The sequence below is a fragment of the Catharus ustulatus genome, chromosome 2 (genome assembly GCF_009819885.2).
Source record: "Catharus ustulatus isolate bCatUst1 chromosome 2, bCatUst1.pri.v2, whole genome shotgun sequence".
Taxonomy (NCBI): Eukaryota; Metazoa; Chordata; class Aves; order Passeriformes; family Turdidae; genus Catharus; species Catharus ustulatus.
The window spans coordinates 395,617-423,151 of record NC_046222.1 but is presented as its reverse complement, the minus strand read 5'-3'; the positions used below and the strand labels follow the sequence as shown (position 1 = coordinate 423,151).

At 55.2% G+C, this 27,535-nt stretch overlaps 1 protein-coding gene across 2 annotated transcripts; it reads left to right on the top strand.

Moving 5' to 3' along the window:
• SLCO2B1 (solute carrier organic anion transporter family member 2B1) lies at positions 1–27,535 on the top strand. 2 transcript variants are annotated; one of them, XM_033084429.1, is made up of 15 exons: positions 1–293; positions 6,175–6,264; positions 9,866–10,003; positions 10,081–10,243; positions 11,569–11,793; positions 12,562–12,660; positions 12,971–13,101; positions 17,889–17,997; positions 21,321–21,485; positions 22,600–22,792; positions 23,630–23,786; positions 24,824–24,993; positions 25,565–25,629; positions 26,703–26,823; positions 27,000–27,535. In XM_033084429.1, exons 2-15 carry the CDS (start codon positions 6,184–6,186, stop codon positions 27,172–27,174), a joined length of 1,992 nt encoding a protein of 663 aa, XP_032940320.1. In that variant the 5' UTR covers positions 1–293; positions 6,175–6,183; the 3' UTR covers positions 27,175–27,535. The 2 variants fall into 2 exon arrangements, with proteins under 2 accessions (XP_032940320.1, XP_032940312.1); XM_033084421.1 differs by having other exon boundaries at positions 1–339.

Genomic DNA, 27,535 nt, shown 5'->3' with positions numbered 1-27,535 from the left:
TGGGTAAGCAGCCCGCAAAGCCCCGGCTCAGCAAACCGCACGGCTCCGTCATTCTGGGATCGCAGCTTCAGGGGAAAAAAAACCAAACTCAAAAGTAAAAGAAATCCTGTTGAAAGGGATTGCAAAAGTTGAGCGCGCTGATAAAAGTTCGGGCGAAGCCCCACCTCCAGAGGCATCCCCACCTCCAGCCCGGCAGGAAAAGCAGCGAATGGCCCCGGCTGTGCTGGCACGGGACAGCTCGCAGCGCCAGCGGGGCGAGGATCGGGGATCGGGATCGGGACAGCGCGGGGACCGTGAGTAGGGCGGTGCTGCCCGGCCGGGATGCTGAGCGTGCCCAAGGTGGGAAGGTGAACCTGCTCCTCTGCTTCCCCAAAGGCTGCTGCTGCTGCTGCCGGGCTCCTGCATCCCTGCGGCTCCTCCAAGGGGACAAGGCCAGGAGAGCCACCTGCACATGGGCTTTGTCGCTTCCTCTCTGCTTCTGCTTGTTTATTTGAGGCTCTGGTTCTTCCCCCGGTGAGGCAGCTCCACTTCTTTCTCCCTTTTTTTCTCGGTTTTCCCAATGCCTGAGGCTGCCCCGGTGGGTTTCTCTTATGGGGAGCTGCTGTGTCCCTTCAAGCCTTTGGGGTGGCAGTATCCCCCAGGAGTCAGTCCCAGGAATGGTGGCTGCCCCTGGACCCTTGGAATGTTCCAGGCCAGGCTGGACAGGGGCTTGGAGCCATCTGGGACACTGGAAGGTGTCCCTGCCCCTGGCACTGCATGGGATTTAAGGTCCCTGCAACCCAAACCCTTCTGTGAGTGCTGAGCTGTGCACCTGAACGAGGTTCTCCCCGCTCCTTGGAAGCACAGACACATCCAGAGCTCCTCCCTGCTCTGGCCAATTCCCTCAGAAAGCTCCTGAGGGGCTCCTGAGGAGCCCAAGGTGCTGTGCCAGCCCCCTGCTTGTGATTGCTGTGTGCTTCTTTTACAGCACACTCTCCTTTCTCCTCGTGTCCCTCCTGCTTTCCCAGTTTCCCCGTGTTTTCCAGCCGTCCTGCTGGGCACAGGTGGCATTTCCAGGCTCTGCAGTGCCTCACCCCAACCCCAAACCCTGCAGGGCTGCTTGGCCTCCTCCCTTCCCTGCAGCAGCCCGGGGCTCCCTGGGGACCTTGGTCTGGTCACAGTTGGATCCCAGCCCCTCCTCTGTGGTTCCTGGCTCCCAGTCTGCTCCCAGTCTGCTCCCAGTCTGCTCCCAGTGGCTCACTGGGGCTGCTGCCCTGCACTGTGCTCTGTGCTGGACCTGCCACACGTGCCCTGCCTGGAGCTGGATTAAATACTGAGTGTCCTGAGCCAAGATGTGGCTGGATGTGGATTTGAGGGATGGCTTGGGAGCTTCACTTCCCACTCAGCACCTGCTGTTGCCTCCCCAGGCTTTGGGAGGTGATTGGGAAAGGTGATTTCTGAGGAAATGGAGGCAGTGTGGGAGGCACTGAGGCGCTGAGGGGAATTCCTGGCTTGGGACATGAGTGGAACACCGCAGGGCTCTGAGGTGTCATCCGGGGAAAGCTGAGAGTGGTGCGTGGCTGGAGACACCCTGGGACAAGCTCAGGGATGCAGGAAAGGGCTTGCTGCTGACAGGCAGCCTGGCTGGGGACAGCTGTGGCTCCAGCTGCAGGTCTGGGCACTTCCAAAGATAATCTCCATTCTCCCTGGACTTTCTTGGTCCCTCTGAGCTGACAGTGCAGTCCACTAAAGTTAAGTAATGGCAGAAGGACACCGAGTAGTTCCCCCTGCTGCCCAAAATACCAGCATTTCCTCCTTTTCCTGTGCCAGCTGGGCTGGGGCTTCACTCCAGCTGTGCTCCTTGCCCATCATCACCCACAAGTGTCACCAGGTCTCTCCCATCCCCAGTGCCTCCTCTGCTGTTCACAGCCAGCTCCTCTCTGGCTGGCTAAGGAATTGTCTCACTTCTCCTAAGCCCTGCTCAGTTCCCTGTCCTGGCACCAGCATTTCCCTGCTCCCGCTCTTCCATCCATCCCTTGGATGGAAGTGTCATTCCCAGCTCCTGGTAAAGCAAGTTTTACTGGCCGCCTCCAAAATTTGGGGATGCTGTGCTTGTTAATCCTTGGGTTAGTGTGGAGGGAGTAAAGAGCTGCCCTCGAATGTCCCTTGGGAATAAATGTTCAGGATTGGGGTGTAGCTGCTCCTCATGGAACACTCGGCATGAGGAGCAGGTCTGTGGTCCTGGGCACACTGTGAGTAAAGACGGAAGATCTGGGTTTGCTGGGACTTTTTTTTTCCCAGAAGTTACAGATAATAAATAGCAAACAAGCTCTGGTTTGCTCCAGGAGGACTCAGCTCCAGGGAACTGCAGGGGCTTCCACTCAGGATGTGTGTTCAAGGCGCAGGGCTGTTGCAGGGGCCCTTGCTGTCCTTGTTTTGCAACAGCTTCCCCTTCCAAAAGTTCATTTTTCTTACCGGAGGTGTCTGTGTCCCTGGAGCCGCTCTGGCTCTGCCCGTTTCCTCCAGCTGCTCCTTGCACTGCGACTCTTACAGCTTTCAGGGGCACTCAGCAAAAAATCCGCGTTTTTCTCAGTCTCCACTCCTGTCCAGTGAAGTACAGAGGGGAAAAAACATCAGGAAGGTATTTGTGGTGTATGAAACCCCAAACTGGGGAAACTGTGGTTTGGGATCCCCTCCCTTCAGGCTTCTCTTGGCAGGTGTTTGTCCACAGAGCCAAGCACTGCCTGCAGCCTGTGGAAAGGCAGATCCCTGCTGGAATCAGCCTTCCTTCAGCACTTTAACTCCTATCCAGGGGGTTAGAGCAGCTTGGAGCAGGAGGAGCTTCCCTGCCAAACACAGAGGAGGGGGTGCTAAAATGGAAAATCCCCACTGAGGACACCAGAGGAGGCCACATCAGCCATCCCAGGACAGGGGCTGGGTGTTCAGCATCCAGAAGACAGGGGGGACTTTATTCAAAATGCTGCATAAAGCCTTGAAGGGAAGGAGTAAAACTGGCAGAGCTGGGAGATCCTGGTTTGGCCAATGTCACAAAGCCTTGAGCCACAGCACAAGGATGGATGGATGGATGATGGATGGATGGATGGATGGATGGATGGATGGATGGAGAGCAGCCTGGGAGGAGGATGTGGGCTGCTGGTGCCTGAGAGGCTGGACATCAACCAGAACCAGAAACTCTCAATCCTGGGATGCCAGGGGGAGGCAGGGAGCTCTGGGAGACCTCAGCACACTCATGGGGAGCAGGGCTTCATCCTTCCCAAGGCAGAGGGGTACCAGGGCAGGGCTGGAGCCTCTCCCTCACTGCCTGTGCTAGCATGTCATGTGTTTCAACACCAGCTTTCCTTTTTCCTCTCATTTTTAATCTCCAGTAACATTTTCCTACTCTAGCTTCTTGTAAGATTTCTGGGATGTGTCATCTGTGGCCCGTTTCTCATTAGTCGCTGAGCTGGGCCAGTATAATTTTTTCCACTTGGTGCAAGATAAAAACAGCTCTTGGGCTCATCTCTGCATCCCTTTTTATTCCCTGTGTCTTTTTTCAGGAGGGCATGATGTGTATCCGCTGTCTTTTCCTTGTGTAGTATTCTAAAGCATCTGTGTGCCCACGTTTTCCGAGCCAGCTTCCCCTTCACCCCAGGCACACTCATAAATACACACCCTGACACCATCCCAGCCCGGCTGCCAGCGAGGGAAAATCATTCAGCAGGAGGAAGACACTCTCCGGAATATTTGCTGGCATTTCGAGTCCCCTGCTGGGATTTAATTTGCTGTGTTACATCGGCTGTTATTTACTCACGCTCTGCTGAGCCCAGCGCGTGCCTCTCCTCCCCAGCTAAGGGAGCAGCTGCTCCTGAAGGTGTTGGGTGCAGGCACAGCCTGGGCAGTGGGACTGGCTGCTGTGGCACCCAGCCCAGAGCTGCTGGCAGGTGCAGGTCCCAGACAGGGTTTGGTGTGGGGCATTTCGAAGAAAAGGCAGCCTGGGGACAAGTGGAGCATCTCAATCCGTGCTGGAAAGGGTTTGTGGGATTATCTCAGATATAGGCAGAGACAGGACACAGGGAATGGCATCCCACTGCCAGGGGCATGGATGGATGGATGGGATATCGGGCAGGAATTGTTCCCTGGCAGGGTGGGCAGGGCTGGCACAGGGTGCCCAGAGCAGCTGTGGCTGCCCCTGGAAGTGTCCAAGGCCAGGCTGGACACTGGGGCTGGAGCAGCCTGGGACAGTGGGAGGTGTTCCTGCCCATGGCAGGTGTGGCACTCGAGTTTTAAGGTCCTCCCCAATCCCAAAGAGCTCCAAGAGAGCAGCCTCTGGCACCAGGAATTTCTTCCTTCCATCTGGAGCTGTGCAGGTTTTTTTCCAGGATGGAAAACCTGGCTCGTGCCACTGCCAGAGCATGCTGCTGGGCCTGGCTCCATGCAGTTGAAGGCAACAAGAATTACACTGCCCTTAACCTGCTGCTGTCGTCATGCCTGGTTTTTGTTTCTTTCTTTTTGAAACCAATTAGGTCTTATCTGGCATTCGTTGGATCAAAGTACTTTTCTGTTTGGTTTGTTCCTAAAGCAGATCAGTGGGTGGGTGGGATCTCAGGGCAATGGCTTTATCCTCAGTTTGATCTCTGGCAAGCCCTGCTGTGTTTCAGATCTGTGCTGAGCTTTGCCCTGGCAGAGGTCAGCCACCTTCCCTCTCCCACACACTTACAGCAGAGCCTGGAAGGGATGGGCAGGGGGACCGGAGTTCTGCTGCACACCCCTGGGTTTGTGGTTTGCAGTTAACCAGGACATGGAGCCTGCAGCGCTTCCAGCCCCATGAGCATTCCCATCCCTGCAAATGCAGGCTCGGGCTTTTTTGTGTTTCCTGCTTTGGTGCTCCACCCTTTCTCTGCCCCCTGTGTCCCTCCTGAGCTCCCCAGGGGCTGCAGCAGCAACCAGTAACAATTCAATAATTCATGGGGCTGGAGCCAGGCAGGTGCCTCTGCCCCAGCACTGCCCAACCCTCCAGGGGCCGGGGCAGTTCTTCCTGCCTGCTTTCATTCCCCATCAAATTCACTCTATTGATCCCATCCTGGATTTGTTGCAGCAATATCTCTTGGAACAGGGCTGAGGGCAGCAATTGCTTTTTGCAGAGGCTGCCGTGGCGCTCGTAGCTGGTGCAGGTCCTGTCTGGAATTCACCTCTCCTGAGCATGTGCTGGAGGTTTATAAACACCACAGTTAAGGCAGTCTCCTCCCGCTGGAAGTTACCTCAACCCCTGCATTTGTTAATTTGTTCGAGGCTGCGGGTCCTCGCTCCTTTGCTTCTCATCACGGGGGAAATAGAATCGCACGAAATAATAATGGGAAGCCTTTCACCCCATTTGCTGCGGAGATGAGAACATCTATTAGAATGTGCTGAATAATAAGTTAAAGCCTAATGGGTTTAACGTGCCTCCAAACAATGCAGCTTCCTGAGCAGGAAGCCTGGCTACCAAAACCAACAAAGACATCACTGGTCCCTGGGGAGGAGGGAAGGAGGTGTGCTGCTTCCCATGGATTGAAATCTCCTTGCATGGTCGTGGCTGGGAGTGGCAGTGGAGGGATGTTCAGGGGAGATGCAGAAATGGGTGAAAATGGGATGCAGAGGACAGCAGGGCTTTAGTCCATCAGAGCCCAGCACAGGGAGGGATGGGGAAGGGCTGGCTGAGCCCCCCTTGTGCAGCAGGAGCCTGGAGGGAATCCCTCCCGAGGGGTGCAGAGGGCAAGGCAGGGCCAGGACTCTGCCCTGGAACTTCATGGGGTTGTGCAGCCCACCGAGATCCCTCTGGAAGGCCGTTCCTGCAGCTCCCTGGTTCCTGCAGCTCCCATTTCTCCAGGCAGCCGAGGTACCTCTGGATGGCAGCACAGCCACCAGCTTTGTCAGCTCTGCCAGGGCTGCCTGTGCCCCACCACTGACAAGGATGTCACCCACCCCAGGAATGTCTCACAGGATTGTCCTTGGCCCTGCCGAGTGTTTCACCTCCCAGCCACTGGTGTTTAAGGTTTTGCAGGTGGAATTAAAGTGCTCCAAGCAAAGGAACCCAGGAATGATCAGTGACTGCTTGGGAGACCGTGTGCTGCTGTGGGGGTGTTTGCAGAGCCTGCTGAGCATGGGGAATTCAGGCACAGCAGCAGAGCACTGTGCTGAATGATTTGTTTCTGACAGGCTGACAGGATGACAAGCCCAGCTCCAAGGAGCAGCCACCCGGACGTGGCCCGGAAAACCCTCTGCAGGAGCCCCTTCCTCAGCATCAAGGTAAACCCCTGCTGCTTGCTCCAACACCCCTCACACTGCCAGACTGGCAAAGAGCAGCTCAGCTTCCCACAGGAGGCACTGAGGGGATTTCTGGGTGCCAGGTGTGTTTGGAAAACGCTCCCTGTGTTTGCCATGGCAAAAGTGCCTTTGGTGTGGAGCTGTCTCCATTCCAACTCACGATGTTTCAATGCAGGTTTAACTCCAGAGGCTCCCAGGATGGGATGGGTTGCAGGGACCTTGAACTCATCCAGATTCACCCCTGCCATGGGCAGGGACACCTCCCACTGTGCCAGGCTGCTCCAAGTCCCATCCAGCCTGGCCCTGCAGGGATCCAGGGGCAGCCACAGCTGCTCTGGGCACCCTGTGCCAGGGCTTTTCCATCCTCACAGGGAAAAACTCCCTTCCAAGATCCCATCTAGGCCTGGCTTTGTCAGTGTGGAGCCTTTCTTCTAAGTCTTGGGTCCTCCTGGACTCGGTGCAGCCCCAGACCCTCCAGGTGAGAGAAGAGCTCTGCAGAACCACAGGCTGCACCTGGAATGGCTCCCTCTGCCTTGCACCATCTGCTTCCTTCCCTTCTGGCTCAACAGTTCCTTTTTATCAGTAGAGGCAGCCTCAGCACCAGTTTATTACTCCAATCAGTGTAGTTGGAAGGCAATTACCTGGCTCATTAGAGAATCTCACCAGGCCAGAGAGCAAGAGATGACAGCTGGTCTTATAGCTCAAGATTTCTTTGTCACTTTTGTGGTGAAGTTGGGGTTTTGAGGGTTTTCCTACAGATGCTGGTGCATTTAATTGCCCTCATCCCATGTGGCAGAAGGGAAGTGAGTCACTGAGACACAGAGCACAGAGGCTGGAGACACAGAGCCGTGTCCTGAGGCTCCTTCCCCAATCCTGTCCAGCCCATTCAGCTGCTTTTTATCTGGTGGGGTGTGTTTGTTTTCCCTTTACTTGCCAGCGAGGTTATCTTCACCAACATGAATTTTCCTTGAGGAGACATTTTAAAGGGGCTCAGAGTTTAAACCATTGAGAGGCAAAGAATCCAGCTGTAGCTGTGAAGGTAGATCCTAAAATCCCAGACTGGTTTGGGCTGGGGAGGACCTTAAAAGCTGTCTTGTTGTAACCCCTGCCACGGGCAGATGTGGAGGAAGCTCTTGTCACCAAGCACACAATTATCCTCAGCACGGGATGTTTTCCCCTCATCTCTTAGGTTTTTTTTTTTTCAAGAAGTTAGGCCACCCTGTCCGGTTTCTAAATGACTTCCTCAGAAAACAAAACTTCCAGCCTGGGGTTTGAATGGTTCTTGCAGAGAGTCAGAACCATTGCACAATGTGGTTGGATGTGTTTGAAGCGGCTGAAGGGCCAAAACTCACAGCACTGCAGTTTTTTTGTGTATTTATATCTCCAGAGGGCATGCCGCAAAAACCATGTGCCACATGTCAAAATGCAGCTTAGGGACTGAAAACCACCCTGTGTGCTTCAAGGAGCATTATGATTTAGATGGGATAGTGGGAAGGAATTCCTCCTGGGGGGATGGAAAAGCTGTGGCTGCCCCTGGATCCCTGGCAGTGCCCAGGGCCAGGCTGGACATGGCTGGGAGCACCTGGGACAGTGGGAGGTGTCCCTGCCCATGGAATAGGTGAATCTGGATGAGATTTGAGCTCCCTTCCAGCTACAGGCCCAGCCAAACTGGTTCCAGCTGTTTCCTCCTACACAATAAACACTGCAGATACAGGGAGCCTTTGTCAGAGGGTTTTCCTCCCAGACCACCAGGAGAGGAAATTCTGGTGTTCAATTCCCAGGTCTGTGCTTTACTGGCTGCATAGGATGGAGGCTGTTTCCCTGTTCTCTTGCACCTGTGGGGTGGGAGCAGCAGTGTTTGGATTCTCTGAGCTGCTTTAATTCCATGGGTGTAGAGGGAAGGCTTTACAAGAGAAAGGTGCTGGAGTGCTGAGCTTGGGCTCCCATCCAGGAGCCCTGGGGCTGCTCCTGGTGTCCATGGTCTGTCCTGCTGGCAGGGAAAAGGTCTTGGAAAAGCCTGGTGACCTGCTGGGCCAGCACATCAGTCTCACCAGTCCAGCTGATCCAAAGGCCAGGAAAAGCCTGCTCTTTCTTTTCCTGACAAAAAAATTGATGGCTGAGATCAAAGAGCCCCTGGAGTCCTTGCCCAAGCCACTGCAGGCCCTGTGCATCTCTCCTTCTGTGCTTCACTCTGACAGGGCAGAATAAAATACCAGATTCCCAGCCCACCTTGAGCTGAAGAGGAGGTGGGGCAGTGCTGGGCAGCTGCTGAGCTGCTGTGAGCCCATGAAGGATGTGGATACTCAGGGGGCTGTGTGCTGTGGATGGCTGCAATAAACAGATCTGGTTCCAGCCTTTCCATCTGAGCTGATGTGTTCAGGGAGCAGAGCCTGGACACAGCCAGCCGCTCGAAGGAACGCAGGAGTTTGAGCAAAGCTGGCTCTGGGGACGCTCTCCTTTGGCTGGGTGACATTTTCCCAGCCCAGACACGTTGCAGGCAGCAGTGTGCCACGAGCCTGGGAGTGGGGACAGTCCGGGGTGGTGTCCTGGTGTGCATCACGCCAGCCCATCGCTTTGGGGGGCGGTGACCCCAGCCCAGCCCCGCGGCTCTCGGGGCCCGGGGGTTTGTTTGAGCTTCCCCCTTGTCCCTGTTTGTGCTCTGGGTGTTGCCTTGGCTGACATGCAGGCTGGTTTGGCACTGACCTCACTCCAGGCCTGGATCAGAAGGAGATGTGGCAGAGATCCAGGCCAGGCTGAACAGTTTCTCCGTGGTGGGAGCTGCTGCAAAGCACGTGGAGCAGGAGCAGTGCCCCGAGGGTTTGGGCATCATCCAGGGCTGAGGGCAGCAGCTCTGGAAGGAGCCAGGGCCATCCAGCCTGTCCTGCAGGGACACGAGGGTGTGTGACTGTTTGGGATGGATATTTGCACTCCTTTGGGCTGGAGAGCCGCAGGGCAGCAGGGAGGGAGATGGCTCAGGTGGAGAGGGGAGGATGGAGATGAGGGCAGGTTGTTTTCTGGGAGATGGTGGGCTTTGACAAGGTTTTCTTCTGCAAGTGAAAGAGAACCATCATATTTTCCAAAAGAGGTGTGTTTTACATCTAGGGCTTTGTGAGAAGGAGAGGAAAGCAGTCTGAATTATTCTTCCTGACCTTCTGCTGACTTTGTGTAAAGGAATTGTTTGTTGCTGTGTTTGGAAGGGCTCGTTCCTGTCCCAGAAGAGCTCCCAGCACTGGGGATGGCTGCCTGCCTCTGGCTGAAGGGGAGCAGGAATGTTGTGCAACCTCCCCTCTGCTGCTGCATCCTAGGGACCAGGCCAGCACAAACAGGCATCACCCCAACTCAGGGCATGTCCAAAGCCACTTCCCAGCTGAAGAAATTACAGCTTCCTTGCGGATACCGACCCTGTTGTTACCTTTGGCAGAGGCCGATTTTGTGGCTCTGACTAATTCCAGGTTTCACTGGTGGCAGAGCAGGATGGTGTTTCCAAGGCTTGTTGGGCACCAGTGTCTTTGGGAGGGGGATGTGGTTGGATGTGCTGTAGCTCTCGGTGACCCTGCTGGGGTCTCTCTCTCTGTGTTGGCAGTTCTTTGTGTTCTGCCACGGGCTGCTGCAGCTCTCCCAGCTCCTGGTCTCGGGCTACCTGAAGAGCTCCATCTCCACCATCGAGAGACGCTACGGCCTCTCCAGCCAGACCTCGGGGCTGCTCGCTTCCTTCAACGAGGTGAGCAGCCCAGCCCCTGTCCCCGCCGGGCTCCCGTGCCCCTTTTCCCTGGGGACACGCTGCTCTCTCCCCTGCAGGTGGGGAACACGCTGCTGATCGTCTTTGTCAGCTACCTGGGCAGCCGCGTGCACCGGCCGCGCCTGATCGGCTGCGGGGCCCTGCTGGTGTCCCTGGCCGGCTTCCTCATGGCCCTGCCCCACTTCGTCACCGGCCCCTACGAGTTCGACCGCTCCGTGGCCAGTGAGTGCTCCCCACACGGTCTGGGACGCCAGGAGGGATCGTGGTTTGGGTTGGAAGGGAGCCTGAAGATCATCTCATCTCATCTCATCTCATCTCATCTCATCTCATCCCTGCTCTGGGCACCGGTGCTCCCCACCCTGCCAGGGAGCAATTCCTCCCCCATATCCCACCTATCCCTGCCCCCTGTTGGGAAACGACCTTCCCTCCAGGCACGGGGAGCTGCGAGCTGTTGGCTTCTCCTCCAGAAATTTTGTTTTTCTGAGAATGAAATCGTCTCAACCCCAGAGGCAACAGCTACTGGTGGGAAGCAGAGCCAGGGGACGTGGGAACCATGGGAAAGGGCAGGAAAACAATCCAAATGCAGTCTGTGCCTCTGATTCCCCTTGCATGTGCACATCCAAGCTCACCTGCCTTCCCTGGGCCAGCTGGGCTGTCTCTGAGGTTTTAGATCCCACCAGAATTTCAGCCTCCCTTGAGAAACATGCAGGGCTAAATCACTCGTGGAGGGAACAGGACATGGTGGGTTTGGGGTCTTCTCCCTGAAAGAAAATGAAGGAATGAGAAAAGAAAGAAAGGAGTAAACCAGTTATTTGCTGCCTTTCCAATTCCTGCCATGAAGCCCCAGCAAACCTTCCAGAAGCCTCCAGCTTTCCTCTGGCTCACCAGAGGAAATGCATCTTGTTCAGGCAACTGCAGGCACCAAAGGAAGGCTGAATAGGTGAAAAATAGCTGGCTGCAGACAGGGGCCAGCTGCAAACCCCAGCTTGGAAACAGTAAATGGGTGTTTCAGCAGTGCTGCTGCAGGTGGCCCCGTGTCCGAGCACTGGGGTTCCATGGGATTTGAGCTATAACCATGGAAATCCTGCTGTCAGCACCACCACGCCCTGCCCGGGGTTCTAGGGAAGATGAGGCTGCAAGAATCAGAACTTCCACTTAGGCAGCTTTTCCGAGGAGAATGAGTTCTCATTTCCTGGGTAGCTGCTCAGAAAATCTGCTGGCGTACTGGAAGGGCTATCAAAGGTCTGGGAGTGACGCCCTGAAGGCTTTCTGTGGCACATGAACCCATCTCTGTCAACATCAGGGCGGTGATCTTTGCACCTTTCTGTGTTTTCTTTCTCCTGCCATCTAAGGATAAGATAAGGATGTGGAGCTGCTGGAGCAAATCCAGAGTAGGTCATGGAGCTGGAGCCCCTGTGCTCTGGGGCAGGGCTGGAGTTGTTCTCCTGGAGAAGGCTCCAGGGAGAGCTCAGAGCCCCTGCAGTGCTGAAGGAGAGAAGCTCTTTCTGCAGACCACGCTCCTCAGACCTGTCCCCTTGTCACCGCAGGCACCTTCAGCAACAGCACGGACCTGTGCCAGCCCCAGCGCGGGGCCGGCGCCAACCTCAGCCAAGCCAGCTGCGCCCCCCACGCCTCCAGGGAGAACCACGAGGTCCTCCTGCTGATGTTCGTGGCCCAGGCGCTGCTGGGCATCGGCGGCGTGCCCATCCAGCCCTTCGGCATCTCCTACATCGACGACTTCGCCAGCGAGAGGAACTCCCCCCTCTACCTGGGTGAGGCTGGGCTCCTGGAGGGAAGGGAGCCAGGCTGGAGGCGGCACCAACACCACTGGGGACAAAAACACCGTGTGGGGACTGTGGCCTGAGAGTGACAGCCTGGAGAAGAGTTAATTACCATGTCCTCCTCCTAAAGGCATCAGGAAGGACAAGAGGAACAGCCTGACCTCTGTGTTCACGAGCTGTGGGTTTAGGGGCAGCACTGGGAGCTCTGTTCAGATGTTAGCAAAGTGATGCAAACCCCAGAGAGCAGTTTCAGCCAGCTGGGAGATGGGAGGATGTCCTTCAGCAGAGGGGTGCTGGAGAGCAGCTTGGGCACAGCCCAGAAGGGGTGTCCCAGGGTGGTGGGATGCACAGGGTGTGCTCCTTGCAGGACCTGCTGTTACCTGTGACAGCCTTGAACTCAATGGAACAGCAAACTAGGTCATCACTGTTAAAACAAGGAAGCGCAGCATCAAATTTTGCTCTGGTAGATGATTCAAACCTCTCATGTGTAAGGTAGGAATTGAAGCTTACATTTGTGTGTGGATTTCCTTTATCAGTAATTCACAGAGGGGAGTTCACTGATAACTTTTATGTCCTTAACCTTGTAAAAAATCTGGATTACTGATGCCAAGGGGCACCTCCTGTCTCTGGGAATATTGCAGTCCTTCCTAGAGGCTGAACACAGGCGTCAGGAAAGATGTGAGCCGTGCCCAAGGGAATTCCGGGTGTGGAGGAATATGTGCCCAGGCTGAGCCCTTCCCTGCTGCTGTCCCCCTGCAGGAATCCTGTTCTCCCTGACGGTCATTGGCCCCGGGGTGGCCTTCATGCTGGGCTCTGCCATGCTGAGGTTTTACGTGGACATCGACAAAGTCAGCGCAGGTGAGGGACGTGTCCTGCCAGGGCTCTGGGCACAGCGGGGTCCAGCCCCTGTGGGGCAGGGTGGGCAGCCAGGACATCCCTGTGCCAGCTGTCTCCATCCAGAGGGCTCAGTGGCTCTTTGGGGACAGCAATGAAATAGGGAGGAGACAGTGAAATGTGGTTTGGTGATGGAGTGGTCAGGGGCAAACGCTGCTCACGCCCCAGAGCTGGGGGTCCCTGGGTTGGGGGCAAGCACCCTGGGCTGATGGATACACTGGGATGCCTCTCCTGTCCCAGCATGGCTCTGATGCCTTCTCCTCTCGTCTTGCAGCCGAGGTGCAGCTCACCAACAAGGACCCGCGCTGGGTCGGAGCCTGGTGGCTCGGGTTCCTGGTGGCCGCCAGCCTGGTGGCCCTGTCTGCCCTGCCATACTTCTTCTTCCCACGGGAAATGCCAAAGGAGGTAGGAGAGAGGCCCTGCACACACACCTTGGCACACACACAGGCACCAGAGGCACTGACAGTGCTGGCTCTTGGCAAGGGGAGGGTGCAGTGCCACGCTCACGTTCACGAGAGCTTTGCCAGGGGAGGTGAAGGGCAGCCAGCTCTGTCTGTCCTGGCAGGTTTGTCTGGGAGCAATCCTGCATTTTGGAGCAGCAGGGCTGTGCAGGGAGAGGCTGTGCAGGGCAGAGCTGTGCTCCAGGACGTGGCACAGCTCTGGGAGCAGTGGAGCAGAACAGACTGTGCTTGCACAGGAGCATTCCTGCAGGCTGGGGTGCTGCTGAAGCTGCTGGGACACGCTCAGGAGGTGAGGCTGTGCTCATCTCAGTGTCCTGGCCCTGCTGTCAGTGGGGTCACTGCCCTCCACGCGTGCTTTACCTCGAGGCAGCAAGGAAACCTTCCTGTCTGAACAAGTCTGTGTCCTGGTGCAGAGCAATTCTTCATTTCTCCCGACTCTGCCTGCATCTCCTCAGGAGTGAGTGGAGATTTGGGGCTCCCTGACCTGTTTTACCAGTTCAGCTTGGGGATGCAGTGATTTCCTCCCGGCTGACACGAGCTGTGAGGTGAGGGAGTGGAAATTGCTCCTGGCATGGCAAGATGAGGGTGATCCCAAAAGCACTGTGCCAGAATCTCCTGCAGAACAGCCTGGGTTGCTCTGAAGCCTTGGGGAAGATCTGTGTTAGCAGGGTCTGCTCAGCATTCCAGCACAGCACACTCCATCTCAGGGAAGAGTTCTTCATTAGGGTTGATGGGAATATTAATTTCATAAACGCCTCTTGAGAGGAAACAATGCACTTCCAGCTCAAACAGCTGCACTTCCTGGCAATGCTGCGCTCTGAGCAGCTCAGAAGGGCTTAAGGGGGAACGGGTGGACATTGATTTTAAAAAGAGAAGGAAGATTTCACCCTGCTGTGCTGGCTGGGATCTGTAGGGAACACTCCCACATGGCTGAGCACCCACGTGTCCCTCTGCAGCACGTGAGTTCTTGGAACTCTTGGATTTCTCCTCATTTTCGCGTCTACCTCAGCACGCTCTTGGAATCCACCGACAGTTAAAAACAATAACAATCATAGGAAAACACAGCAAACAGCCAAATTCTGATCTCACGGAATGGGAGGGCCAGCCATGCCTGTCCTGTGGGGGTATCAGCACCAGCAGAAAGGGGCCCTGCTTGAAAAATTCAAATAAAAGCCTCTGTAGAAAGTCTGCCACATGAGCCGAGACACATCCACATTTTCATTCCACAGCCACATTTCAGCTTCACCTTTTTGGGATGAATCCTTTCTTTGAAGTTCCTGGGATGGCTCGTGTTAACATTACTGATAGTGTGGGGCTCCTCTTTTGATCTTTTTTTTTTTTTTTTTTTTTTTTTGCAAATTAGTCACTCCGAACCCAGAACATTTTTATTTCTCTGCTTTGCTGCTTGTCAGTAGGTTCCTAGCACCAAAGTATCCCGAATAATCCTATTGAGGGCTGATCATGGCAAAGCCAAGAGGTTGTCATGAAATCAGGAAGGGGATGAGAGGATGAGGCTCTTATACTGGAAAAGCTGTTTTCAGTTAAGAGCAGCTTTTTTCCCCAGTAATTCCAGTTGAATCCTGTCTCCGTGAGCCTGAACCATTCCTTGGAGTTGTGTCCTGGATTGTGAGGAACTTCAGGCACTCTCCAGTTGCTGTGTAGCCAGGGTTTAGCTCACGCTTTGCCATCTGCTGTGTTGCTGTATCCCAAGCCAGGCAGCATATTGTCACGATATTCCAATATCCCTGGGATGCAGGCTCTGAGGGTGACACCAAGAGGGACTGAAAAGGGGAAAGCTGCTCCCAGCAGTGCCTCAGACAAGAGCAGGAGCACTGTCTCTGCTCAGCACTTCTCGTGTGCAGCGTCTTCTTGTTCACCCAGATCCCTTCTGCTGCAGGTTTTACTGCAAACACAGAACCCAACGTCTCCCAAATGCCTCGGGGGCTGAGGGACACTTCTCCTGTGCCAGGGCTTTTCCATCCTCACAGGGAACAATTCCATCCCTATAGTCCATCCAATCCTGCCCTCCTTCATCTTGAAGCCATTCCCCCTTGTCCTGCCCCTCCCTGTCCAGCTCTCCTAGGTGAAACCTGGATTTTCCAACCATTAGGGGCTGGAAATCGAGGTCTTTCTCTGGAAAAGGGCACTGTGATGCTCTGGGTGCCTCTTCCAAGCTCCCAAAGCACCACCAAAGGCAGCCCAGGAGGACAGGGCATGGTCTGAGGAGCAGAGAGGGCAGGGTATGGGATTGGGCTGGTCTCTACAGCTGGGTTTCCCCCAGGGAGCTTTAAAGGCAGACACAAACAGCAGCTAAAAATAATCCTCCCATTTGGTGGGAGCAAGGTGCCCCTCAGCTGGTTATTTTAACACTCCTGGAAATAGGGTCCCTGGAGGGACCCACATGTGCTGGAAGAGGCATAATGAAGTGTTTGTAGGGAGCCTGACCTTGTCAAAAGGAAAATCATTCTTCTCCAAGCCGTGAGGTTTTACACTTTGTTTGTCTAATGTGAAAATAACTTCTCTGACCTTACTTTTCAGTGAGCTGGGAGTGCCAGGTTCTGTTCACAGCCAGAGGGAAACTCTGCAGACACCTCAAAATAAACAGAGAAAACCTCTCTGTCACAGAGCAGGTCATTTATCCCTGTTTCCAGGGTGTATTTGGACAAACCCAGCCTGCTGGCACCTCTGGCTGCCCTTCTCACAGGTGCAGGAGCAGGTGGGGAGAGCAGGAGCTGGCAGGAAAAGCTGCTTCCATTTTCCTGTCCTGCAGAGCCCTGCTCAGCCATCCCTGGATTCATTCCTGTCTGTGCAGGGAGATGGGATTTCCCCAGGCCAAGGTCAGGTTGGGGATGCTCTTCCTGGTGCAGAGTGGGTGGGAGCTTCATTCTCCTTCCTCCAAAGCCTGTCTGCCTCCTCCATCCCCTGTGAGGGTGGGAATGATGCCTGTGGGCTCATGGAATCACGGGATGGGCTGGCTTGCAGGGACCTTAACCTGGCCTGGGACACTCCCAGGGATCCAGGGGCAGCCACAGCCTGGCTGGGCAAAATCTTCCATGTAGGTAAAATCCCATTGCAAAAACATGAGATATCAGGGAGCTGAGTCCTTTAAGGAATCGTGCAGGAAGATCCAAGAGTGGGGGCATTTTGCAAGCTTAGTTTGGTTCTCCTTGGCATGATGCTGAGCAGCCAGCCCGTGTTATTGCACCTTCCAGCTCCAGCTTGACTAATTCCTGCTGAGAGAATGCCAAAACACCCCATGGCAGGGCACAGCATCCTCCTCAGGGCTCGGGCACCCAGCAGCCAGCACAATTCCAGCACAATTCCAGCACCATTCCAGCACCATTCCAGCACCATTCCAGCACCATTCCAGCAGCATCCACAGCAAGCAGGCAGGATTCCTGGTTCTCCTTCTGCCCCTGCTATCCTTCATCCCAGAGGAAGGTGTTTCCTGATCCTTTCAGGCAGAAAAAACCACGCCATGGCCAAGGCAGCACAGGGAGAGGAGCTTTCCCCCTCTTTGCTCCATGTGCAGGCAGCTGCTGCTCCCGAGCCAGCACAGAAACATCCCCTGCAAGGGTCACACACAGGGACATCCCAGACTGGGGGATTTGGAGGAGCTGGGGCTTTGTCTGGACGTGCAGGTTGTTGACTCTCAGAAGTACAAACAGCTGGAAGCTGAGGAAGGCACAGTCTGGAACAGCTTGAATGTATTTTTGGAAAATGCTGCAGTTTCAGAGCAGTAACACAATCGAAAAGTGAAAGGGAGCTGGATTTTATCTTCGCATTTGAAAAATGTATGAAAGCCTGACCTCCAGCAAGGCAAAACAGGAAAGGATTTAAATTGCTTTCGCCCTTAAAAAGGGCATGTGGCACCCGCAGCCCAGACACGGTGACCTCGCTGCTGTTTAATGACCACTCTCAGTTCCAGGGCACAGGAGGTGATTCCAGCCCCAGCGCTGCCCGTTTCCTCCTGCCCATTACAAGGCTCTAATTGCTGCTGCATGAACTCGTTTGTGCAGCTCGGGCTGGTGCCAGGAGCTGCAGCAGAGCTGCTGGGGATGGCAGAGCTGGGGCTGCTGGCTCTGGTGTGAGCGCTCTGTGCTGTCCTGTACAAACCACGCTGCCCTGAGCCCTGCCTGCCACTGCACAGGCACAGCAGCACATCTCTGACACTGCCCTCTGCCCCTGTGACTGCCTGGAAGCCTGCAGAGCCTGCCCCGAGTTTAGGTGACAAATATATTGCCTCCATCCCAGCCTCCCTCCTTGGCTGGACACATTTTCCTCTTGCAATTGCTGCCGCTTTCCTGCCCACCGGCTGGTGAAGGAAAAGAGACTCAGGGAATGGCTCATCCTCCATCCAAAGCAGTGCCCAAAGCTGTGCAGGTGGGGATCCAGCTCATCCCTCCTTGGGTGCCGCTGGGTTTCTTTCCCTGCAGAGGTCTGCACCTCCTGGATGTGTGTGAGCTGGGCACAGGGAGCTGACATTGATGGAGAGTGATCCAGCACTGTCAGGAGAGGTGGGAGAGCTCCTCTGCAGCGTGGAGAGGTGTGGGTGCTGTCAGCCCCACTGGAAGGCTGGTGGTGTGGGCAGGGAGCAGCCCTGGACACGGACAGGGATGGCCAGGGCAGGAACATCGTGGGCAGCTGTGTGCCAAGGTTTGGGAGAGAAGGGCGAGGGCAGGGGAGGCCGTGGGGTGATGTGTGCACTGACAGCCTCTGCTGTGTCCCCAGGTGGTGAGAGGGAAGGACAGAGACTGCAGGAAGAAGCAGGACATGCTCAGCCAGCTCAGGCCGAGGTCCCAGCACACGGAGAGCCTCTCCCTCCTGGAGTTCATCAGACGTAAGTGTGCAAATCCCTGATCCCGCACGGACAATTCCTGCTGCCACAGACACACGGCCAAGCTGGGCCCTGCTGGGGCTGCAGTGCTGCCAGGGAACAGGCACATTCCTCCTGAGTTCAGCCCAGCTCCTGGATAAGCCCTGGAGATGCACCTTAGGCTCGGTGTCGGGTCTAACCCCTCTGCTCCCAGCGGATGTGCTTCAGCCTGCCCACGCTGCCCTGCTCCACCTCATGGCACCAAAGCCCCTGGCCTTGGTCACTCTGAGTCACTCTGAGTGTCACATCCTGCCCTGGCAGTGTCCAAGGCCAGCCTGGGCAGGGCTTGGAGCAGCCTGAGCTGGTGGAAGGTGTCCCTGCCCATGGCAGGGGATGGGATGGGATGGGATGGGATGGGCTTTAAGGTTCCTTCCAACCCAAGCCCTTCTGTGATTTATGGCTCATGTGGGCAGTAGGAATCAGAGACCAAGATCTCACCAGAGCCCAAATCCAGGCAGGAAGGAGGGGTGCTAGCTGTGAGCCTGGAGCAGAGAGAACCCTTCAGTCAGAGGGGTTTGGGTGCATCCAGCTGCTCTTGCTCAGTCCTCAGGCCACGGCAGGAGTCAGACCCACAGCAGCAACTTTTCATCCCCAGAAAAGCCTCATCAGAACTCCCTCCTCAAGGCTGGAGACACTGTCCAAGCCAGGCTGACCTCCAGTCCTGCTGGGAATGGCCAGCGCTGCCTTGGCCAGGCTCTGAGCACTTCAAATCCACAGGGAGATTCGAATCCAGGGCAATTAAGTTGTTTGGAAATGAGTGGGCTCTTTGTGATGAAGGGGATCAGCCGGGCTTTAGTCTCTGGAGGCATCCACTAATGGTTGGGATGTTTGGGGCTTTTAAATACTCTGCACTTTGACAACTGCTCATGAAATGTGGCCCTCTGAAGGCACTCTGTCAGCTTCCCCCATATTTCCCAAATATTTTCCCGTTAATTTATTGGAAATTCTCTGTGTTCTGAAGGTCAGTGCAGGGCAGGCACAGCCAAGCAGGCGTGGGCAGGTTTTTCTCCCGCTGCTGACAGCGTTTGCTCGTCAGCCTAATGCTCAATTAGAGGAGGCACTCGGGGGTTTTACCCCCCCTGACCTTGTGGCACTGTCATTTAGAAACCTGTGAGATGGAAGCAGCTGCGTGGGAGCAGATTGAAAGTGCTCAGATGGGATTTTCACACCGACACTCTGCTCTGTGCCTCTGAAACACGAATAAAAATGAGCTCCCGGGTGCAGAGAGGAGGAAATATCTTACTCTGCTCCAGCTGCACCTTTGGTTCGGGGCTTGAAGCAGTGTTGCTGTGTCAGGGCTGCGCTAATAAATTCATTATTTCGGAGAATTTATCCCCCAAAGCCCAGTTCTGAAATAAATGAAGTGTCTGGTTTGTGTCAGGAGAGCAATCTTGATGAAATCACCTGGATCTCTAGCCCAGAACTCTTTTTAGAGCCAGGAACGGGGTGGCAGGCAGTGTGTGATGGTCAGATGGGACAATGTGGGTGAAGATAAAGACTTCAGGGCTGGCTCATCTGCAAGTCACTGGAAAGAGAATTCCCTTCCCGTTTCATCACTCTCCTGCTTCTTTTGTTTCCACTCTCTGTTTCTCTTTGCACTATTATTTTCTACGTGATAATTTATGGAAGCAGCATTTGGAGATGAGATTCTGGAGCCTGAATCTCCCTGGCAGTGTCCCAGGCCAGGTGGGACAGGGCTGGGAGCACCCTGGGACAGTGCTGGTGCCCCTGGGGCTGAGCCTCTCTGGGCAGCCCTGGAGGCTCTGCCTCGGGCAGGAGGGGCTTTTCCAGCCCTGCAGTAATGAAAGAAGTAGGATTTAGCTTGCCTGAAGTCATTTCCATTGCTAATTTCCAGGCTTCTGTTGGAAACACCTGGGAGGATGTGCAGATTCTGCTGCACGTACTGGGAATTAGCCCATTAAAGGTGATCTTCAAAGCAATTGCAACGCTGCACTCGTGACTCGGTTTTTTCTCTTATGGCCCCTAAAGGTAGTTTCAAGGATATTTTTTTTCATTATTATTTTAAAGTTTCCACTTGCTTTTGCTGTCTGCCCAGCTTCCTCTCTGGAGCTGCGATGAGGCTCCAATTAGGTGGGGATTGCAGAGGATGGAAATCTTGCTGCTCCCACCGTGAGGTGGGGACCTGCTCAGCTTTTTACCTCTCATCTGGGGTGGCAGGAGGAGTGTGGCTTGATTAAAAAGAGCAGAGACCTCCAGGGAAAAGGACATTTTGGTGGAAGATTCCCACAAGAGGCTGGATTGGCTCTCAGGAGATTTTTCAGCAAGCAAGCTGATGTTTCCTACCTGCAATATGGCTGAGAAATTCCAGGTATACCCTTCAAAAATTAGGACCTTTAGTGGTACTTCAGAGCAAAACCATCTCCCCTCTCGGGTTCACACTGGTGTAATGCAGCTCCTTCCCTCTCTCTCCACTGACTCCAGCCTCCTCAGGGTCAGTGCCCCAGGGTTCCTGACCGTGCTCTGCATGCTTGCACCCCTTCTGCACTCCCTACGATTTTTGGCTGCTTGCCTGACCTGAGGGCGGGGTGCTGAGCTGGAAAGGCTGCTGCCATGGAGGGGAATTTTGCCTTTGCACAGGGAGGAGCCCCCTGCACTCACAGAGGGTCCTTTTGCTCTTCCCAGAACGTTCAGGACAGCCGAAATCCATCCCCATCGGAGGCCAGCTCCCAGCCGAGCCCCAGGGAGAGCTCCCGGCGCCGCTGTGCTGCAGCAGATAGAAAGATTGTCCCAGTTGTTTGTCAGCTGCTAAGAATTAACACCATTAATTTATGGCAGTCCTTTGCATTAATCCTGCCTGTTAATTCCTTATCTCTGCTCCAGCATATTGGCTGCCCAAGCCCTCATCTGGGAAACTCATCAGCAGTTTGGAAGTTGCCCTTCGCGTGCCAGCCAGAGCAGAGGAGGAGCAGAAAGTGGTTTGGGATGTGCAGGAAGGGGACAGCACCCCAGGATGCAGACCTCTCCTGCTCAAGGGTTCAGCCCCAGGGCACTTTGCTGGAGTGCTTCGAGCCTGTCATCAAAAAATGCATTTCTCATGATGGAAACGAAAAGGGCACTGAAACTGCAACCGCAGCAAACAAATAAATTAACTTTTGATGGCTTCCCATTTACTTTTGTAATTGTTTTAGCAGAAGCTCTGCCAGAAAGCTTCAAGGACAGGGGTGGAATGAGATGAGCCCTGCAGTCCCTTCCAACCCAAACTCTTCTGGGATTCCCTGGAGAATATCCCTGCTCTCCATGCAGCAGGTCCCCCCTTGTCCTTTCAGGTTTTCCCGTGGTGCTGCTGAGGAACCTGAGGCACCCTGTGTACCTGCTGGTGGTGCTGGCTCAGGTCAACATCTCTGCCATGGTGGCTGGACTAGCAACGTTCATGGGCAAGTTCCTGGAGAGACAATTCTCCCTCACAGCCTCCCTGGCCAACATGATCATTGGTAAGTTGCTGGGCTTTTGACTCCTCAAAAAACAATCCAGGAATTAGGAAGAATTCCTCTAGAATAAAGCCTCCCTCTCAGAATTGAGAGTTCAGAGATCCTGCCCCAGAAGGGTTTAAAACACATTTTTGAACAAAGAGCACCTCAGGGAAAGAGGCCTCCGAGGTGTGCAGCAGATAGATCAGAACTAAGTGAGCAGAGCAGACTGGCAGAGCCCAGGGCTGGGTGCAGGAAGGTTAAATGCTGAAGCAGTGCCCAGCTGAGCTGTTCCCAGCCTTGATTTACCCTCTGCCTTCAAGTCAGCACCGTGTTCCATGGATTAATTTCTCTGGCCTTTGTTCTCACTACTGAGTCTTGCTTGGCCTTTTTCTTTCAGATCAAAAAACCTTTCTGTAGCTGGAAATTCCTTCCTTGCGTGGGTATTTATGGGCTGAGAGCACCCTCCCCATTGATTCTTGGCTGAATTAAACAGCTGAACTGTGCTCTCCCCACAGAAATGTGGAGTTTTTTATAAATGGGGTTTTACAGGGGTGACTACAGGAATGGGCACAATCCTGTGCTGCACAGAAATTAAACAAGCTTCCCAGACTTACTTGGTGTTTCTTCCTGTTGACACTGAAAAATCCCATTTTGCTGGGCAAAGCACAGCTTTCCACTGCTCCTGGCATCTTCCATCCGTGGGTACACGAGGCAGCTGGTTTGCTGTGGCATCCTGCTGCTTTTGTAAAGCAACTTTTTCATAAAATTATTCCACCAGTCTCCGCAAAAACCTTGGTGCTTTCTGAATCACCTGTGCTGAGAAATAGGAACCCGATTAGAACAGGAATTCTGGGTCTTTGCTGTGAGAAGGAGCTGATATAGATCAGAGATGGAAAAAAAGGTGCAGTGCTAGGACAAGGGGGAATGGCTTTGGATGGGGTACCAGGAGGGAATTGTTCCCTGGGAGGTGGGCAGCCCTGGCTGTCCCTGGATCCCTGGCAGTGTCCCAGGCCAGGCTGGACACTGGGGCTTGGAGCAATCTGGGATGGTGGGAGGGGTGGACCTGGTGATGTTTGGGGTCCCTCCCCACCTGCCCACTCTGTGGTTCCCTGACTCGTGCCCTGCCTTTCCCCAGGTGCTGTGAACATCCCCGGGGCCATGGTCGGGATCGTGGTGGGCGGTGCCATCCTGAAGCGGTTCCAGATGTCCCTGAGGCAGTGCAGTGCCCTGTGTGTGCTGGGCATGCTGCTGTGCCTGCTCACAGCCTTTCCCCTGCTCTTCCTGGGCTGCCCCACGCAGAAGGTGGCAGGGGTCACCTACTGGGACAGGTAGCACTGCTCCGCCGGGCTGGGCACGGGGGCATTCCCAGGGTGGGCACGCTCCTCAGGGTCAGGGAGAGCCAAGCAGGATCCCCACAAATGGGTTTGTTCCCTCAGCAGAAACAGCTGGTGGAGAAAAAGTTGGAAATTCTTGGGTGTAAACACTGTGCTGTGCCCTCAGGTTTAGGGCACAGAATGTAGGGCCAGCCTCCATGACCTGTCCCACACATGGTGGAGTCATTTCAGATTATCTCCTTTTAGGGGTAAAACCTCTTACACATGGGGTATTTAGGAGCAGGGCTGTGAGAGTTCCACCAGTGAGATTTCCTACTGAGGAGCAAGCGTGGAACCCGAAGTAAACACGGGTTTTCACACAAACAGCACAAGTTTTCATCTTGGAAAGTGTGGTGGGTGAATCATTCAGGCTGGAGCCAGCCCTGGGGGTCACACAGTCCAAGCTGAGGCAGCGAAATGCGGGCAGGACCTTCTTGTGTGCCCTCAAGGCTTGATCCAGATCTCTGAACTCCCTGTTCTGTGTCCTGTGGTCCCAGCCCTTAGGAGGAATCTCCCTCCCTCCCACAGCTGGTGTTGCAAGAACCCCAAAGCCCAGGTTTGGCACCAAGTATGAAGGAAGTGGGTGGCTCCCGTGCCCGTGTGAGGTTGGGATGCTTTGCCTGGGCAGAGCAGGGGTTTGGGGTGATGGTGGAATTCCTGTGGGTCCTCACTGACGCTGAAGGGTTTGCTGTGCAGCCAGGGGGGTTTTTCCTGGTCTCAGCACACATGCAGTTCATGTGAATGCATGCTGGTGATGCTGCACAGCTGGCATTAACATTTCCTCGTGCTCAGCTCTGGGTTTGGACACCACATGCTGGAGTGCAACGCGCAGTGCCGCTGCCCCGAGACCGGCTTCAACCCCATCTGCGGCTCCAACGGCGTGGAGTACACCTCCCCCTGCTCTGCTGGCTGCAGCAGCGTCCACATGCACTCTGACGGCTCCATCCTGGTGAGTCGGGGCTCTCCGTGCCCTGCTGGCCACTGGCACTGGGGCCTGGGTGCCTGAGAGGGGCTGGGAGAGCGGGCTCTGCTCCTGGCCTTGCTTTGGTCCGGGTCATTCTGCTGCCCTGGGCTCCTCCCAGCCCGGGACTGTCTGGGCACTTTGCAGCAGCGTTTTGTTAATTAACAGCACTTCATTTTAATGACATTTATGATTTGTGCCGCAGCTCAGTCCCAAACGTGCTCTCCTGCACCCCCACGCCTGCTTTTTGTACAGCAGATCCTTTCCAACTGTTTTTTTCTCTCTCTTCCAGCCCTTGCTTTCTTGGAAATTTTACCCTTTTCTCACCCTTTTCAGTGTCTCTGCCAGTACAGGGACCTCTGGCACTCATTACCTACCCTGGAAAGGGTTTCCAGGAACTCCCAGCCTGCAGAAAACCCTACAGTTGTGTGCCCAGCTTTGCTGCAGCCCTTCCAGAGGGCACCATGAGAGCTTGGATGCAGGAACGAGGTTTTGGGAGACCCTGGGGAGGAAAATAGAGAAAAGGAAAAATTCCTCATCCATCACTCCAGGGCATCTTTTCTTTGCTGTAAGGCTCTGCTAGTTATTTATGAGGCTCTCTCAAAGGTGAGGTTTTACACGTTTAACACTGCCCTGGGCTTGGGCTCTGGCTGTGGCTGCAGCTCTGCCCTGCACACAGCCCTGGGTGAAGGGGCTCACAGCAGGACAGTGCCTGGGCACAGATGGCAGAGCCATCCTCCTGGCCAGGAATTCCTTCCCAAGATCCCATCCAGCCCTGCCCTCTGGCAGTGAAGCCATTCCCTGTGTCCTGTCCCTCCAGCCCTTGTCCCCAGTCCCTCTCCAGCTCTCCTGGAGCACCACACCGGGCTCTGAGGTCTCCCCAAAGCACCGAGTGCTAATTACTGCTCATTATTTCCAGACAAATCCTACCCCCTCTCCTTCTCTCTGGCAGCTGGCAGCGTTCCCTTCCATCTGCACATCCCTGGGCCCGTGAGCAGCCCCTGGATGTTCTCTCCTCTTTGCAGAACTACACCAGGTGCAGCTGCATCGTGGGACCGGGGCCGGCAGGGTTCGCCAGGCCGGGCACCTGCGGCACCGGCTGCTCCCACCTCTTCGTGCCCTTCGTGGTGCTGTCCTGCCTGGCAGGGATCCTCGCCAGCACGTCCCACACGCCCTCCTTCATGCTCATCCTCAGGTGGGACACCTTGGCCACAGTCCTGGGCAGCCACACAGGGGAGGTTTGGTTCAGGAAGCAGGATTTCCCCAGCTGGGGATTGAATCAGCCTGCCTGGGGTTAAACCAGCCCTGGATTGCACCTCGTGCCTTGTTCCTGCTGTGGCTTTACCTCAGCACAAGATGCACCATTAACTCAGCAGTAATTCAGCACAGCAGCGCTCGGGCTCTTCTTAAGGCAGCTCTGTGTGAAGTTAAGAAGTTTAATCACCTTCCTTCGCTTGAAAGCAGCTTCCCATTCCCAGTGCAGAGGGGCAATTAGGGCTCCAGCTTCCCACATCCTTGGAAAGGTGCCTGCGGGGTGGCAGCAGGATGAAGCCAGCCTAGATGTGAGCCCAGGCTGGTGGGGCTGGACCCTAGGATGGGTAAAGCTGAGGCACAGGGGAAAGCCATGGGGGAATCTCTGTCTTAGTCTGTAAATGATACTTCCAAGCTCTTCCTGGGTCTGGCAGGATTTTCAGGCCAGAAGAAGGAAGGGAAGCATACATTCTGCTGGGATTGCCAGAAGGCATGTGTTCCATTTCGTTTTTCAGGAGCATCCAGCCTGAAGACAAATCATTTGCTGTTGGGATACAGTTCATGCTGCTGAGAGTTTTAGGTAAATTGAGATGTGTTGAAATACCATCCTGGAAAGCAATGGCAGATCCTGGAGAGGGCTTTCCCAAGGCAGGGAAAGATGCTGCCCTGCAGGGTCTGGGGGTGCACGTGGAGGGGATGAGACAAGGCAGCTCCATCTCTGTGTGTAAACCAAGGAGGGCTGGGAGTAACTTCAGGAGCTCAGGCTGTGTGCAGACACTGCTCTGTTCACCTCATGGGGGCTCCACACCCTGTCCTGTGATCCCACCAGTTATTTTTCCAAGGGGGAAAATTCATATTGCCCTGGAGGCCCCCAGGAAATGCCTCAGCAGCCGTGGGAAGGAGCAATAAATGCTCAGTGGGTAGAGGAGGTGAGCAGGAACAGGCTGCCTGGGGTGGTGGAGTGAACACTGAAGTGTCCAGGAGGTACCTGGCTGCAGCACCTGGGGCCATGGTTTGGGGCTGTGGCACCTGGGGCCATGGTTTGGGCCATGGTTTGGGCCATGGTTTGGGCCGTGGTTTGGGCTGTGGTTAGGGCCATGGTTTGGGCTGTAGTTTGGGCCATGGCACCTGGGCCCATGTTTTGGGCTGTGGCACTCACCTGGGACCATGGTTTGGGCCATGGTTTGGGCTGTGGTGCTCACTTGGAATCGTGGTTTGGGCTATGGTTTGGGGCCATGGCACCTGGGAGCATCGTTTGGGCTGTGGTTTGGGCCATGGTACCTGGGGCCATCGTTTGGGCTGTGGCGCTCACACGGGTCTGGGGTTTAGGCCGCGGTGTAGGCCGCAGCACCTGGGCCCATGTTTTGGGCTGTGGTACTCACCTGGGGCCATGGTTTGGGCCATGGTTTGGGCTGTGGTTTAGGCCATGGCACCTGGGGCCATTGTTTGGGCTGTGGCGCTCACACGGGTCTGGGGTTTAGGCCGCGGTGTAGGCCGCGGCACCCAGGGCCGTGGTTTGGGGTGGCCATGACAGGAACACAGCCAGGCTCAGCTGACTGACTGACTGACTGAGCCTGTGTTCCGTGGTTTGGGGTGGCCATGGCGGGAGTATTGCCGGGCTCAGCTGACTGACTGACCGGCCCTGTGTTCCAGCGTGGATGCCGGGCCCGGTGCTGTACGGCAGCGCCATCGACACCACGTGCATGCTGTGGGAGAGGAGGTGCGAGCGCAGGGCTGCCTGCAGATACTACGACAATACCCTCTTCAGGCAGAGGTAGGGATGGGGGTCGGGATGAGCTGTGACACACAGCAACACTCCCTGCCAAGCCGTGCAGGCTGAGACTACGGAGGTGCTGTGGCAGAGGCGCTCCCTGGAACTGCCTCCCAGAGTGCCGGGGAGTGCTCGGGATGGTCCCCAACGCCCTGACCCGCTGTGTTTGCACCCCACAGGTACCTGGGGCTGCAGTTCTTCTTCGAGGTGGGTGCCTTCCTGTGCTTCGTGGCCGTGTATGTGATTCTCAGGAAGCAGGAGAGGCAAGCCAGCCAGGCAGAGGAGACAAAGGCAGAGCCAGAGAAGGAAAAACTGGCAGGGAAGTCCATGAAGAGCCCAGAATCCAAAGTGTGACACCAAGAAGTGACTTGTGACCCGTTCTGGGGAGGTGAAGCCACGTCAATCAGCCCACAGCCGAGCGGTGCATGCTTGGGGTGATGGACCCTAGGGCTGCTTCCTGATCTCCCAGTGGGATGAACTCTTCCTGCAGTGCTGTGGATCCACCCACACACTGTTCTCCACCTCAGGGTGCAGCTTGTTCCTTCACATGGATTAGTCCACACACTTTAACCCGTGGACTCTGCAGCCTGCAGGATTCATGTCCTTCAAAGCAGTTTTTCCTGCTGACTGTCTCAGTGATGCCAGCAGTGAGCATTAACCATAAACCTGAAAGGTTTTGCAGTGTCATTTTTTTAAATAAATCATTTTTAAGAAA